Here is a 15,979-nt window from a genome sequence, read left to right on the forward strand (position 1 = left end):
TGCACTATCATCTGGCTCAAGGAACTGATTTGGATTAAAAATACTGAGGAAAAGAGGGAGCTCCTCTCACTGACATTGCTGCTGAAGCCCCTGGACTATTAAAACCACGAAGTGACGTTTTGCTAATACTGACATGCACCACATTAGTACAGTTTGCAAAAAAAGAACCAAGCCCACAAGTCAGAGATGGGAAAGAAGACGCAAGTACAAGATGCCTGTAAATACACCAACTATTGAGCAGTTAAATATAAAGACACTAAGTAACGAAAAGAACCTTCCAAAATGTACAACAGGATAGACTGGTGTTGGTTAGAGGTACCCAGATCTCATCGAGTAACTAAAACACTACAAAGACTCCTTACAGAGTTTAGACCTGGAATTTGCCTTGAGGTATGGGTCCCATGGTCAGGGTACATCACTGAGACTGACAAAACATCCCTTACCATTTGATCTTTATTGAGTAGATATTCCAGAGACTGTTTTGGACTTGAGTTAACACTGGATTTTAAGTCTTGTATTTCAGTAGTCTCAAGTTGCTTTGCCCATTGTTCTGTATCGAGGTTCCTCTCTGAAGTTGCCTTCTGTCCACATGATGCATTATATTTCAGGAAGTCTGAATCTTCTTCGTACTCATCGTCCACCAACATTTCCCGTTCTTCATCCTTTTCTTCTGGTTTGGGTTTCAGAAATTCATGCATCTCCCAGGACTCCTTCTCATACTCATTGTCATTTTTAGAAAGCTGAAATGACCTTCCCAGGTCCAAACTTGGTTCATCAACAAGTTCTTCTTTAAAAGGTGTTTCATCTCTGAAACCCTGCATAAACCATTAGAGGAATATAGATTTTAAATTATGTTTCTTGCTAGCTATTTCAAAAATATGTTTTATGTTAGGCCCATATTAAAAGTACATCCTGATTTTTAAAGTGAAAAACCTTTTGCATTTTCTAAAAAAAAAACCCAAAACCCACAACACTCTCTGACTTATGATTTTAACACCAAAACTAGCAATTACAATTTGTTTTTCAAATATGAAGAAATTTAAGTTGCACAGCTTAGATACTGCTGTAACCATTCAGAATAACCAATCCTGAATGAAGTTAGGGAATGAGAATTATTAAATAGCACAAAAAAAGCTACAGGAAAAAGTGTATATAAATCCAGCTCCAGTACCTCTGTGCTCCAAACTTATCTGCTGTCACTTTATGAATGCATGCACATTTCTTACAATACCATCAGCTAAATAAAAAACAGCCCAAAAGTTTGCTTATGCAACAGTATCAGCAATAATAATAATAAAAAAACAAAAAACCCCCAAAACCCAAAGCAAAAGCCACACTCGTTTGCCCCTCCCTTGGATATTCCACACAATATTTTAACCTGGAGGAGAGGGGAAATGGACGACCCACATACTAAAAAGAGAAAAAAGGACATAACTGACTGTTCATTATCTAATGCCCTTACTGTTTTTATTAAAGAGTACTCAACTTTCTATTGAATTCAAACCACAGACCAACAAACCAAAAACACAAAAAACAAAACCAAGATAAAAGGTATTAAAAACCACTCTGAAAGGTATCACCTTTCTGGGATTTGTCATGTGCCTCCCCAATTTCCAGCGCCCTGTGTTTCTCCTAAATCAAATGGGGTGCTATTCATTGGCTCAGAGTGAGTCTGCACAGGCACCTGAAATTTTATGTCTTGCACTGGTACCAGAAAGCTTGCCACACACAGAAAGCTTTTCCTCTCTTTCCTTCAGGCCACCACGTATGTATGCCCAAACCCAATCTTCAAGGCACTGAAACCCCAAACACTGAAACCAATCCACAGATTCAGGGGTCCTCAATCAAAATGTTTTTCTTTCTGCTTCCTTCCCCTTCCCAGACTCCCCAGGGCACTTCACCATTTCTGACCTTTAGTGTCAAAATCCTGTTTTGTTAGGTTTGTACAAATGCATGAGAAAAAACCCCAGTCAAAATGTTCGCATAGATCAAGTGAGAGACAGGAGAGAAAACAAGAGAAAGGCAGGAGCATAAGGAAACAATGCAGTAATACCAGCTGGCACAAAAGCAGGACATTAGCAATATAGAAATCAGCACATTTTTCATAAGCATTAAATGTTCCTTTAGTCTATTTGACCTGTGTACCTTGATCTCAAAAAATACCCAGTCTGAAGAGATTCTAATTCTCCTCATCTTTACTTCATTTATTTCACTTCACTTCTGCAGCATCATTCTCCAAACACTTCTGCAAGAGGCACCAACTTCATCATTACATAAAACAATTGACTTAGTTCAGAAACCACACAGCAATTTGTATTGCCATCTCCTGATACAGCAGTTAGGTATGTATAATCACAGACTGCTGCACTGCAGCAGCAGACGCTACCAATGGAATAGGGAATACTGCAAACATGACAGTAAAGTCTACTGTTGTAGCATATAAAATCTTTAAGTTCCTTTTTTTTTTTTTTTTTTTTAAAGTCAGCTTTGTCAGCATTATGCTAGTGCATAAGAGTGGAAGCCATCATGACACACCACTCTTGGCTCTTATATGAGCAGGTAAAAGTAATAAATGGATGGAAATTTTATACTACTGCTCTAAGCTACTATTGATGCTGTCATAATACAAGCAAATACCTCTATGTGTATTTTGTACAAACTGACCATTCCAGTTTCTGTATTCAGGAGGACTTTAAGATAAAATACTTTATTTAAAAATACTTCACAACATTGTTTCTCTCCTTCCTAAATAAAACTAATCTGAGCTGGCAAAGAACTAACTGCTCTGCTAGAAACCCTTCCTATGCATCCAGAAAACAACAGACTCCATTCTACATCATGAAAAGCAGTAAATATCATGTCCAAGCTGATTTCTACACAGTATACCCACATCTACCCTGTAATATTGCTCTTCTTTGGTGGTTCTAATATACCATTTCAGCATTAAAGATAAGTTTGTATCTGGAAACAGGCAGACAAGTTTAGCAACAAGAAAATCTAGAGTTTATTTTTATTACTGTGTTATAGCTCTGGATGGATGATCCTTTACGTACTGTCTTTTCTGGCCTAAAAAGAATGCATTTTACCAATGTGAATTAATAAAAATTTTGCAAAATGCTTGCAAACAGATGAAAATTCAAAAACATCCACATCTGTCTCACTCTACACAAGTCAGGCAATAATATTTGCCATACTATTACCCTGGTATCTGATTTTCTCACTACCTTTAGTTGCCTCATCCTCCCACAATAAACAGAACTATTTCTCAGAAAATAAGAAAGAGGAGATTTGAAAATGAGAGTGAAGAAATCACTAAGACCACATAGGAAGTCTATGAAGAACAGATTTCAAGCTTGCCTTATGCACTAGACTACTTTCTTGTTCTGCTTCATTATAATAAATTGTATTCTCCTTCCATACCTTACCTTCTTCGCAAAGCTGAACCAACTACTTATGACTAATAATAACATAACATTACTATTTCATATCCAAGGTAACCCAAGGTATTTTAATGACAAACTAAATTTGATAAGGCAGTCTGGGAACTGCATTGGTAAGCACTATGCATATGTTTACTGTTCACAATACAATTACTATACAGTTAGCTGTAAAAAGTGGTTTTCAGAGGGAATCCACCTTGAAGTCTATCCAACACATAAATCTTCTCTGAAGGACATACTATTTGTTTTACTTTAAAACATCATTAGCTCTCCAGATAAACTTCAGCTGAACCAAAAGAGTAACCAAATACCTGTGGTGCTTCAAGTATTATTGAGAAATTAATATTATCTATTGGTTCTGGAGATCCAGGGCTAGTTTTAATGTTGCTGGAATCCACACTGTGCATGTTCTCCTCCCCTTTGCTTTCTCCCTAGAAAGACAATTGAAATGATGAGTAAGGAAAACAAACAAGAGAATTCCCACGTTTTTCAATGAACCCCAAGGGAGAGGAAGAAACAGCCATTAGAAAAAAGATGGGAAGAAGATACAGAATTATAAAAAAGGGAAGTCATAAATGGAGGAGAGGAACACAACAGAGATATTAGTACAGATATAGTAGAAAATAAAGAGATATGTAGGAAAGAAAGACAAATACAAAGATATGAACAATGAAATACCACTTCTTTAGAAAAGGAAGGAATACATTTAACAGCTTTCCTACATTCCTATTTCACCACTCCCCTACCACTTTGAATTACAAGCACTTTCTATTAGATGACGCTTTAATTAATTTTGCCTGAGTGCCCTTGATGAACAATACTGCAGTGTTCTCTAGTAAACTACTGTCTGTTCCAAAGCCCTGATTCTAGAAAAAGGAAATTCTACTTGAATTTACAGTCTTGACTTCAAACAGATTAAGTTTCTTTGATGTCAGTGGAGCTCAAGCAAGCACTCAGCAGTGTCTTACAGTGAAATGGACTTCAGCACATATTTAACAGATTTCCTGAATTGCTCAAACCATGTTACACCTACATATAGGGCCAGTGCGCATAGGTTTGCCCAGACATGTCTTCTGATTCCACGTGGATGTTCTTTCAGAAGGAACCTGAGAACGCTGGTTTTCCAGTCAGACCTTTTGGACATTGAGGTGCCTATTTCCCATCTAGCAAGAATTTCTGGACATGTATAGGAACTTAATTGCTTTCCACATGCATACATACTTCTACCCTGGATTTTTGCCCCCACCCCCCACCCCCTGCAAATACAACCACCCAGTATACACGTCATAGAATAAAACAGAAAAAAAGTTAAAGTCAGTCCTTACCACCAAAGGCTTGCAGATTCCAAGAGAAACTGTACCTGGGGGCACAGATTTCAACACTTCCACTGCCTCTGCTAAAGTGGCGCTGTCCAAATATTTCTCATTTACAAACACCAAGCGGTCACCTGGTAAAAGCTCACCCCCACGTTCGGCTACTCCGCCTGCCACCAAAGAGCTGATCACAATGGCTGTTCTTGTTGGATCTAAGGGATCCTGAAAAAAAAATATTTAAAAAAGTCTAAGCCCCTAGAAAGGTGATGTTTAAATTGAGTATGTAAAAGCACGTTCATCACCTAATGCTGCAAACTGAAGCTTGCTGAGATGTTCAAAAGTACTGCCAAGGCTTACAGTTTACAAAAAGAAAGGTTTGCAGTAGGAGGATATTCTTTCACTTGCCTAAACCATTCAGAAATTTTAAGATCCGAAAGCTGACTGATACCTGCCTGCCCTCTTCTTACATAGACAGAAACAGCCAGGCCAACCTGCAAACAGAAAAACAACACTGGCACTCTTCCACAAGCCTCCATCCGGCCTGTTATGTGCTAATGTTACATAAAATAACCATTCTGCATGCCACTCAAGAGCTTCATAGGAGCAAAATTGATGTTAAAAAAAAATCACTGCAAGAGTAGAAATCTAATTGAAAATATTATTAAATTAAAATTAAAAATTGAACCCAAAACATTCAAGAAAAAGTAGTATACATTTGCTATATTACTGCAGTTTTCTCAAGTGTTCTTGCTTTGTCAAATCTGCATGACAACTCATGAAAGACATTTACTCCACACATGAAGCTTCCTTGACAAACAATACAGGGGACAGCAAGGGAAGATTAAGATTATTACTGAAGATAAGGAACACACTGAGGAATGTGAAGTGGAAGAAAATATACACAATGGAGAGGCTGCAATCTGACACAAAGATACTGACTTCACTTACATTTTCTTCCCCAGTATTAGCCTTTGTGTTGTGTCACGTACCATTTCTATCATGCATTCAGCCATTTAAGTATTTATCCTCAATCCAATGAAATGATCATAAGATATTATATAGTGGCAGAAAGATACACAAACCAAATTTATGGGGCTTTTTTGTTTCCTTGTTGTTTTTTTAAGATTAGAATTAGCCTTTTGCCCCCTTGCTACAGGCTCATAAAGTTCAGAAATGCTTCTTGTATGCACTGTGTCTTCAAACGCATAATCAAGTACTGTTTTTCCCTCAGGACTTGCATCTTATGCAGTGCATGGGATGGATTAAAAAAAGGGGCAAAAATCAAATCACAAAGACCACCATGAATTCAGCAGAGTTAATTTGAAAACAGGAATGCTTTTTTAACTCTTTATTTTTATATAACTATACAATGCTTTCCAAGGGAACATGTTTTTTTAAGGTATGTGCAAACATATGAGGCAATGAATATAGTATCTGTAAATGGCTGAAATTAGAGAACTGCAATTATAGTTCAGCAGGAAGAGCCATGCTGAAACGGAATTCAAGTAAACACATATTAGTAATAATTCTCTCCTGTTCTACTGCTTAATCCTGCCATTTTATAATCTTCCCAAACACTGGGTATCCACACTGTACAGAAGAGGCTTCCTTGCGAGTATCATGTCTTGATAATCAAGCCCAGCAACCTCCCTCTGCTGTGCAATGGTGTTCTGCCTACTGAACCTGTGCCAATATGCTTGGGCTGTCTGACTGTTTATGCTCGAACCTGCCTCACACAATGCCAAGGGGAAAGGATTTCATTTATTTCAAATAGCAAGCTACCCATGTTCTGCATACGCTTTGGAAATTTTTAGAAACAAAACAAATACTAACGCAGAAACTCCAGAAGAAGAATCCAAAGGATTCCAAGATGTAAAAGAAGAGGTTTTGCTTTAAGAGCATTGAATTTTGAAAACATAAAGTTAACTGCTGCCCTTTGCATAGAGAATCAGCTCTGCCTGCCCTTGCTGACAAAACCATGTGCCTAACCGACCTGATAACAGCTGACCACAGAACAAACAATCCTTTTGACATGGAGTTTTAAGATGGTTTTAATTTTTGGGTTTGCTCCAATGCAAAATAAAAATAATCTTTTGGACTTCTTCGCAAAACCACGATTGTGTTGAGACAGCCATTTTTGAGCAAGTAAGGCACCGCTCACGTAAGGAAGGCTTTGCTAATAGAACTAAACCAGCAAGTTTTCCTGTCATGGGTTCATATTGCCATGGCAAGCAAGGTTTATGCTGGGTCCCTAAATGGGTGAACGCTCTCTCAGCAAAACTACACCTTTGCTGACACAACAGCTTTTGTAATATGACTTCTGCTGGCTTAGTTATACCGATAAAAATGAACAAAACAACACCAGCACTCATCCTTACTGATGCAGATAAGCTGTCAAAAATTTGCAAGTGAATGATTAGCCCAGTAGTTAAGTGCCAGCTGAGAAAATGGGAGAATCAAGTTCAAATCCCTGCTCTGTCTGATCCAAAGTCATTATTTTTTTCATTCCAGACCAGAACCGCTTACATAGGACATGGAAACCTCAACATTAGCTTCTTCTATGTAGATATTCAAGGTCAGTGGCCTAACTACCACATTTCTGATGAGAAACAGTCCTGTTTCAACTTAAGTTTTTACTGATACAAAAACATTTTGGCTTCAATAAATCATTATGTTTTGGAAAGAGATAATTTAGGTGAAGAAGTGTTCCAACACAATTTAATCCTCATGTTAGACACGTAGATTAGAGTTCCTGCAAACATACAAAGTTTCTATTGAGAACAGCACTGTTACCGTCGCTGCTTCACCACATGTACAAGTGTTAGCTGTGTATTGGAATTGCTTCACGAAGAGCTGCAGCAGAAATCTTAAAAAAGGAGCCCATCTTAAAAAAAGTTGATCAGGCAAATACAAAGCAGGGGTTATAATTACACTGCTGTTTTCAAGCAGAGGGAGCTATTGCACAGGAAGAGAAGAGCAATATAAACTACACAGTAACAGGGCTAAGCCAGTAACTCGAGCAGTGCTGTAAAACCCTGAGTGTTTGTTATCAGTGACTGCAAATCACAATGCGATTGCCACAAGGAATGCAACAAAAGCAGCATGTAAAGGTACAGACCTACTGAATTTCAAGGTGTAATCATCAAGAAGTACTCTCTATAATTTAACATGAGAGTGATTGTAACTGTGGATTGCAGCATGCTTTCTTTAACAAAACAAAAGGAACAATGTTTTTTTTTTTAAATCTTGCCTTACAATCTACACTCAAACTGAAATGCACCCGAAAGAACACCACCTGCTAAAACAGGCCAGCAAACACTGAATTCACATTCACATCTTGTAAATTGTGAGTGCAACTGGACCATGTGGGTTGCTGTCTTTTTTTTTGAAAGCAAGCAGTGCTAGCAGCAGGCTGAAAAGCAGATTCTTACCTTCTACACTAACTGCAAAAGGCCAGTTGACTCCCACAGTGCCCTGATGGACTTCAGGGCCACCTTCATGTTAACAGACCAGCCAGAGCCATTCGAGGTTACTAAACATCACTAGCTGTGACTGCACACCCACCCTAAGGCTCTTGATTCATTTTACTTGGCTCACATTAAGCCAGGTAATAGTGATTTTTAGTCACTAGCAGTCAGGACCAGATTTCAGTTCTTCCTTTAAAGTGAAAGACTCATTTATGTGGATGGAGTTTACAGGCTAGGAAGAAACTCCCTCCCCAAACCCAGAGCTAAGATATTGTTGTAATGGTACTTGACTGGAATACAGAAGTGACTCAACTTCACTAGTTCAAGAAATTATTACATGACTTTGCATTACAGCAGAGGGAGTCTGCACAGGACAGCGCCATGCAATTTGGTCACCTGAAAATGGGTATGAACTAGGCTTGGTATATTTAAAGACAAACTTTTAACCTCAGTTTGCTGAAGGATTCCTTTACACAACTGAATAATTTATGAACAATGAGGAAAGGAATCAGACTGAGAAGTAAGGCTATCAGGAGACAAAACCCTTTAACTCACAATCACTGCCACAACTTCTTTTGCTAAGAAAGAACTGAATGTAAAAACTTTGCCGCTTGTATAAGCGATGAAAACTGACCACTGCCATGCACCAGCAGCTGCCCAGGATGCTGGCCTCCAGGTAACCCTTTGAGGAACTAGTATGTCGCAGCTGTTGTCTTTTCCTTTGTGCTCAAGCCAGCCATAGAGTATACGAACTTGTTTAAAACAGTCACAATTTATTCATACTTAGCACACCATATATTTAACTATGTTGAACCATAGGCTTTCCCTTCCCCCCTGCTGCTCCTCATCTAAATCCACAAATGTTTCCTGGAGTCCAGGTGTCAAATTTTTCTTCTTATTTTCAGAGTCTCATTTGTTCTGGATTCATTTAACAGTGCAGAGTCAAGCAGGGGCCACTGCAGTTGCTGCCTCTGGGATCCCTGGATTCAGAGCAGTATGAAGCCTCTTAAAAACCTGAGCTCTGCTAAAATATTAAGAGTCCCAGGAGCACCACGTTAACAGAGTACTACATGCAATGCTGCTGGAGCGCGTAACTTTATTGTGGCTTCAAGTGAGGGATTCAAACTTGCCATGGGCACCCAAGATTCACACTGCTGGCTATCAGAGGTCCTTAGAAAGCAAATCTCGAAATACAACCAACACAGCTTACCTCTGTCCATCACACTGGAAAGTTAAAATGGTAACAACCGACTGATTCTTTCCCCGTCCTTACCAAAATGTGAGGTTTCCGCAGCAGCCAAGAGAGGGCACTCCAGGCCAGCCCAGCTCCCGCACTACCGGAGGCGTTTCAAGCTCTGACAAGTCCATCCCCATCTGTACAGCCCTCGCTATGCGCAGAGGATGAGGAGCAGCTTGTCCTATGCAGTAGACTGTAGCTATAATTCGATTGGATGTAAGCAGCTACCACGTTTTCTGGGGTTTTGTTTGTGTTTTCCTTTTTTAAAGGCTCATATGAAAATGTAAGACAAAGCTGCGGGTGACTGACATTTACTGTGCAAAGTCACTCTCACTTACTTACAGGCTATATTAGTTTTGGCATCACTTAAGATCTAAATTCAGCTAGCCTGACTTCCTAGAATATTTTAGCTTTCTTCAAGCAACAAACTGCACACTGCCACAAAAACACTCCTCTGAAAACACACATCAAAAATAGCATGGTAAAGGATCCCAAAAGAAACACTTTGAAACTTTTTTCCTGTACCAATTTTGATTTATCTGAACAATTTTACAAGTGCCAATTTGTATACTGCAGGTTTTTGCAAGAGAGCCAAAACAAACACATGTTAGAGCTCAGAGGTCAGAGCAATCCTGCTTCATTACATTTTGCATGGGACCACTTCCAGGTCTAACATACATATCCATATTTAAAACTCTTCAGTTTGCAAGTGAATAAGATACCAGACTGAAAGACTCTTACAACACTGTAGCATACTGTATGAGGAACATACACTTGTCAACAACGTACAGGACTAAATGCATTTTAGGTTCATCTTACTGTTACGCAGAACTGTGCATGAAGTAATTTACCTGTGTGCTCAGTGTTGTGAAATTACTCAAAATACTCATCCATGCTCTCATTTTGTGAAGTACCACTCATTCCCTCCACATACACACCAACAATGCCAATAGGATGCGAGAGTCAAGAACAGTAAACAACTTGCAGACTTTTCAAAGGCACTAAGTACTTCCCCACAGAAATGGAAGAGAGGAAGAATCAGGTGTGAATGAGGCCAAGTTCCCTCCTTAAAGCGGCCTCAACTTAGGATTGAGACTCAAGGTCCAAACCTTCTGTTCATTCGCGCCAATGTATTTACAGGAGTTGGCCGTAGGAACTGCCAAAGGTACTCTAAAGCCTGAAAAAACATCCCTGAGAAAGTGCTCAACTAGTTTTTGTTAGGTCCACTGCATGGGCAATCAAACTGAAATTCAAACCGTTTAAGACTTGTTTCTGCCTCTTCCACTCGTATTAGATTGCAGTCAGCAGAACTACTTAGGAAGACTACACAATGCACAGCCTCTGTCTGTACCAAAGAAATAAACTACAGGCTGATGTGCTGAAGTAATACAAACTTAAATACAGAACGTATTCAAGGAGGAACGCTGAACTTTCCTGTGATGTAAGGCAAAGCACTGGAAATAAAACATAAGTATTTATTGATCTGTAGTGAGGGAATAAAGCAATGAATTTCAGAAGCTCTAGTGTGCAGCCAGCATTAATCAAAACTTCTGTTGTGGGAAATGTCAGCAAAGAAACAGGAACTCACAAGGAAAGAAAAAACATAAACAAAATATACAGAACCACACCCAAAGGAGTATAGAGAACAGCAAAGTAAGAGTAGGTGGCACAATGGGTTTCCCAAACCAGGCTTTCATCATCTGCGATCTGAAATCATATCAGTCTTCTACAGCAAGAATGAACATGGTGGCCAGCAATTACTCAAACCCACATAGGTCTGGCAGAGCTGCCAAGTGCTACGCAGTCAATGTTCATCTGCTGCGGAAGAGGGATATGCAGCAGATAGTTGCAACAAAAGTGCCTCCAGGGAATGATCAAAAGAAAAAGATCTTATGCACTACTCCAATTCTCAAATAAAAAGATCAAAGATAGGCACTGACTACGGTAGTTTTGAAAGTGTCGCTGTGCAGTGGACTCAGGTGCACATCACTATCTTTTAATTTATCAAACTTCTCAATCAACCTAAGGTTTCATACGCCTTTCATATTTGCTCTCACCAGAGCTAAAGTCACAAGGATTACGTTCATTAGACTCTCTTAATATCTTACACTTTCAGACTTCCCAGCTCCAGAAAAAACACACTGAATGCTGACTACAGGGAAAAGCCGCAGAGATAAGAAAAAACCCTGAACTCATAAGGAAATGGAGGAAAGCCACTGTGTGATGAGATAAAGAAGGGATAGAGATGTGTGGGAATAAATAAAAAATACCAATGAGCCAAGGGGAAAAAAAACCATGAATGGTATCACCTACACAACCTACACATAGTAGTCCTAATGCACATTCTGGGTTTGATCAGCTTTCACATTCAAATAATCCCTGAACTAAAAATCCACCAATGCAGCAAGCACTTCACCAGTTCACTACACTGGCCTCAACACTGTTAACAGTCTGTGGAAGCGCAGTGTGTGTTTTCACACAAGCCAGAGCTCTCCTCTGCGTGGAGAGCTTGCATCATAAACAGAAAACACACGAATTACAGAAGATTCATTACAGAAAAAGCTGCAGAAGAAAAGTGGGGAGACAGGACAGGCTCTGGTTTTGCAACAAGGATCTGCAAACAGAGACTTGGCCCAAAGACAACTTGTAACAGCATGGATGGCAAAAAAGATGAGAAGGGTAGGCAAAAAGGTTGCAGAGAGTTTTAAGGCTGCTGCGAATCGCAGTGAGAACAGAAAAAAACCTCCAAGTGCAACAGCACTATTTGGATTTAGGGAGTAGCATCTTCCAGAAGGGTGAGGTATTAAGAAAACAGAATACCTCATAACTTGCATGAGTTTTCAGAATTCTTCATGCTTATCCATCAGCACAAACACGTACCTCAAATCTCATCGGTTCAGGACAACAGATTTGGAGCTGTCTGGGTTGAGCTTTTACATGCCCATTGCTCCACTGTCTCCACATGCTCACTGAAAGAAAGCACCCAGTTGCACAGTTCCTTCTAGTCTCATCTACATTATCTTACCCTTGCTGAGATTTGCCAAGAGTTTAACGGAAAATCTAGCTCCAGTTTTGTCCCTTTAAATTCTCGCCTTCTCTTGCAGGCAGAAGACATCTGTGGAATAATAATGAATTTCTTTGGTTTGGGGTTTTTTGTTTTTATTAAAAGCTATTCTTCCTAGCAGGAAATGAAAAAGAACAACCAGATTGTAGAATTTGGGGGAATAGGGAAAACATTTCTAAAGGTTAATAATAATACTGCTTAGCATTTATTTCAAGGATATGCGACAAACCAAAGAAAAACAGATGTTCTCAGTAATGCTCCAATTCCTCTGCAAACTCAGGTATTGTCCAGAGCACTGGCTGTCACAGCTCACAAAGGACAGGAGGGCCACCCCTAGGATATGCCACTCCACTCTGTACCTGACAACAAAAGGAGGGCTAAGGAGAATCTCCATCCTTTATTGGATGCAGGGAGCAACATAGTAACAAGGGACAAGGAAAAGGCTGAGGTACTTAACATCACCTTTGCCTCAGCCTTTATCAGTAAGGCCAGTTGTTCTCTGGGTGCCCAGCCCCCTGAGCTGGAAGACAGGGACAGGGAGCAGAATGAAGCCCCACAATCCAAAGGGAAATGGCCGGTGACCTGCCACACCACACAGACACACACCAGTCTCTGGGGCCAGATGGGATCCACCCCAGGGTGCTGAGGGAGCTGGTGGCAGCACTCACCGACCCAGCTTCCATCATTTATCAGCAGCTCTGGCCAACCGGGGAGGTCCCAGTTGACTGGAGGACAGCAAATATGATGCTCATCTACACAAGGGTCTGGGAGGAGGATCCAGGGAGCTACAGGCCTGTCAGCCTGACCTCGGTGCCGGGAGGGTTATGGAGCAGATCATCCCGAGTGCCACCCCACGGCACGTACGGAACCACCAGGTGATCAGCCCAGCCAGCGTGGGGTTATGAAGGCAGGTCCTGCCTGACCACCCTGATCTCCTTCTGTGACAAGGTGACCTGCTCAGTGGATGAGGAGAGGCTGTGGATGGTGTCTGCCTGCACTTCAGTAAAGCCCTTGGCACCATTTCCCACCGCATTCTCCTGGTGAAACCGCCTGCTCATGGCTGGGACAGGCGTACTCTTCACAGGGTAAAAAAACTGGCTGGATGGCCAAGCCCAAAGCGTTGTAGTGAATGGAGTTACATCCTGCTGGCAGCTGGTCACAAGTGGTGTTCCCCAGGGCTCAGTGCTGGGGCCAGTCCCCTTTAATACCTTTAATGGCAATTTGGATGAGGGGATCAAGTGCACCCTCACTAAGTCTGCAAGTGACACCAAGCTGGGGCGGAGTGTTCATCTGCCAGATGGTCGGCAGGCTCTGCAGAGGGATCTCAGCAGGCTGGATCAATGGGTCAAGGCGAATCATATGAGGTTCAACAAGATTCAGTGCTGGGTCTCACACCTGGATCACAACAGCCCCACACAGCACTACAGGCTTGGGGAAGAGTGGCTGGAAAGCTGCCCAGCAGGAAAGGACCTGGGAGTGCTGGTCGACAGTCAGCTGAACATCATCTGGCAGTGTGCCCAGGTGGCCAAGGCGGCCAGCGGCATCCTGGCTTGTACCAGAAACAGTGTGGCCAGCAGGACCAGGGCAGTGATCACCCCCCTGTACTCAGCACTGGTGAGGCTGCGCCTCAAATACTGCGTTCAGTTTTGGGCCCCTCATATTGGGAAGGTACAATACAAGGAAGATACTGAGGTGCTGAATTTATCCAAAGAAAGGCAGTGGAGCTGGAGAAGGGTTTAGAGCAAAAATGTTATGGGGAGTGGCTGAGGGAACTGGGGGTGTTTAGCCTGGAGAAAAGGAGGCTCAGGGGAGACCTTCTCACTCTCTACAGCTGCCTGAAAGGAGGCTGTAGCGAGGTGGGGTCAGTCTCTTCTCCCGGATAACAAGCAATAGGACAAGAGGCAATGGCCTCAAGTTGTGCCAGGGGAGGTTTAGAATGGATATTAGGAAAAATGTCTTCATCAAAAGGGTGGTCAAGCCCTGGAACAGGCTGCCCAGGGAAGGGGTGGAGTCCCCAACCCTGGAGGTACTTAAAAAACATGCAGATGTGGCACTTAGGGACATGGTTTAGTGGTGGACTTGGCAGTGCTGGGTTAACAGTTGGACTCAGAGATCTTAAGGGTCTTTTCCAACTTAAATGATTTCATGATTCTATGAAATGCCTCCTTAACTTCTCACTTCAAGTCAGACTGATGACCTCCCCTGCTGCTCAAGCCCAGCATCAGGGCATACTCAAGCCTTGGCATGGCTTCCTGCCTCCAAGTTCTCCAGCTTCTCTACCTCAGCAAGCTATTCCTGTGTACCTGTCTGTAACTCATGCTGAGATACACATTCTCTTTGATTTCTTATTGAAGTGGTTTCTGGTCTCCCAATGCTTTTAGTACTACTGCACTGAGGTTTTGGAAACCACTAATCACAAACACCCTAGAAACTACCAGGAATGTGCTCAATCGCATTCACCAGCCCTTTGGTCCTGAAAAGTAGTATTTAAGCTGAACTCCAAGAGAATTTTTCAAAAAGCTACATTGAATTCAATTCATGACACACTATTAAGAATTATTTTACACATGAAGCAGCTTAATATGATTTAAAGGACACAGAACTTTCCCATAGGGGGAGAGAAGCAAATCCTCTGTGAGATGAGTACCAACACAGTTGGTACTGAGGCTTACAGAACTTTGATGTTAATGAATGTGGATGGGTTGTAGAGATGGGAGAAAAGCTGCCTTTATCAGTTTTCCCAGTACCAAGCTGACAGCCATTGTAAAACTGGGTTTTAATACAGCTGTGCAGCTTTTGCCAGTAAGCCACAGGTTTCCATCACATGATCAGGTGAAAATGTGCTTAACAAGGATGTGAATATGCTTCTTTGTTCATAACAAACTTATCACAAGACAGACAAAGCTCAAATTATCACAACAGGGCAAACATTTAGCCAGCAACATGTCAAAGCATTCCAGCTTGCATCTCGCTGTTGAACTGACCAAGACAGACAAAAAATATAATCCAGCTGAATACCACCTTCTACAAATATGAAGTCAGTTTGCCTTTTTGTAACTCTACATCTGGAGCCTGTTTGTTTGGGGCATAAAGAAAAGAGGAAAGATATTTGGAGACACCTAAATTGCTTCCCTTCCTGCAGTGAAGGACTATGCAGTGATTGTTATAAGAGAAAACAATTGTTTCCCATGTTCCCTGGGAGAAGGACAAAACATAACCTGCTGAACGTGCAGCAAAAAAAGACCAGTTCAACTGCAAGAAAAAATTGCTAATGATAAGAAAGATAAGTCCAGCAACAAGGCGGCTGTGGAGTCCCTATTGCTAGACTACAGTAAGAACCCCTTAAAGATTGACCCAGGCTCACGAAGGAAGGCACATTTCATGCCGTTTCTGGTCTGGGTAACATGAAGATCATACAGTGCTGAAATGCCTGTTACTGCTTCGATGGATAGGTAGAC

General features: G+C 41.2%; 1 protein-coding gene across 5 annotated transcripts in view; it reads right to left on the reverse strand.

Annotated features, from left to right (window-relative positions):
- Positions 1-15,979, reverse strand: part of PATJ (PATJ crumbs cell polarity complex component) — a 158,947-nt gene that overhangs the window by 97,256 nt on the left and 45,712 nt on the right. For all 5 annotated transcript variants that reach the window (XM_080406334.1, XM_080406336.1, XM_080406332.1 and 2 more), the window contains 3 exons: positions 4,766-4,975; positions 3,752-3,871; positions 444-815 (listed from right to left, as the gene is read on the reverse strand). In XM_080406334.1, the coding sequence (XP_080262460.1) occupies positions 444-815; positions 3,752-3,871; positions 4,766-4,975 (702 nt within the window). The remainder of the gene's footprint in view (positions 1-443; positions 816-3,751; positions 3,872-4,765; positions 4,976-15,979) is intronic.

The sequence above is a fragment of the Falco punctatus genome (genome assembly GCF_963210335.1).
Source record: "Falco punctatus genome assembly, chromosome: 11".
Lineage (NCBI taxonomy): Eukaryota > Metazoa > Chordata > Aves > Falconiformes > Falconidae > Falco > Falco punctatus.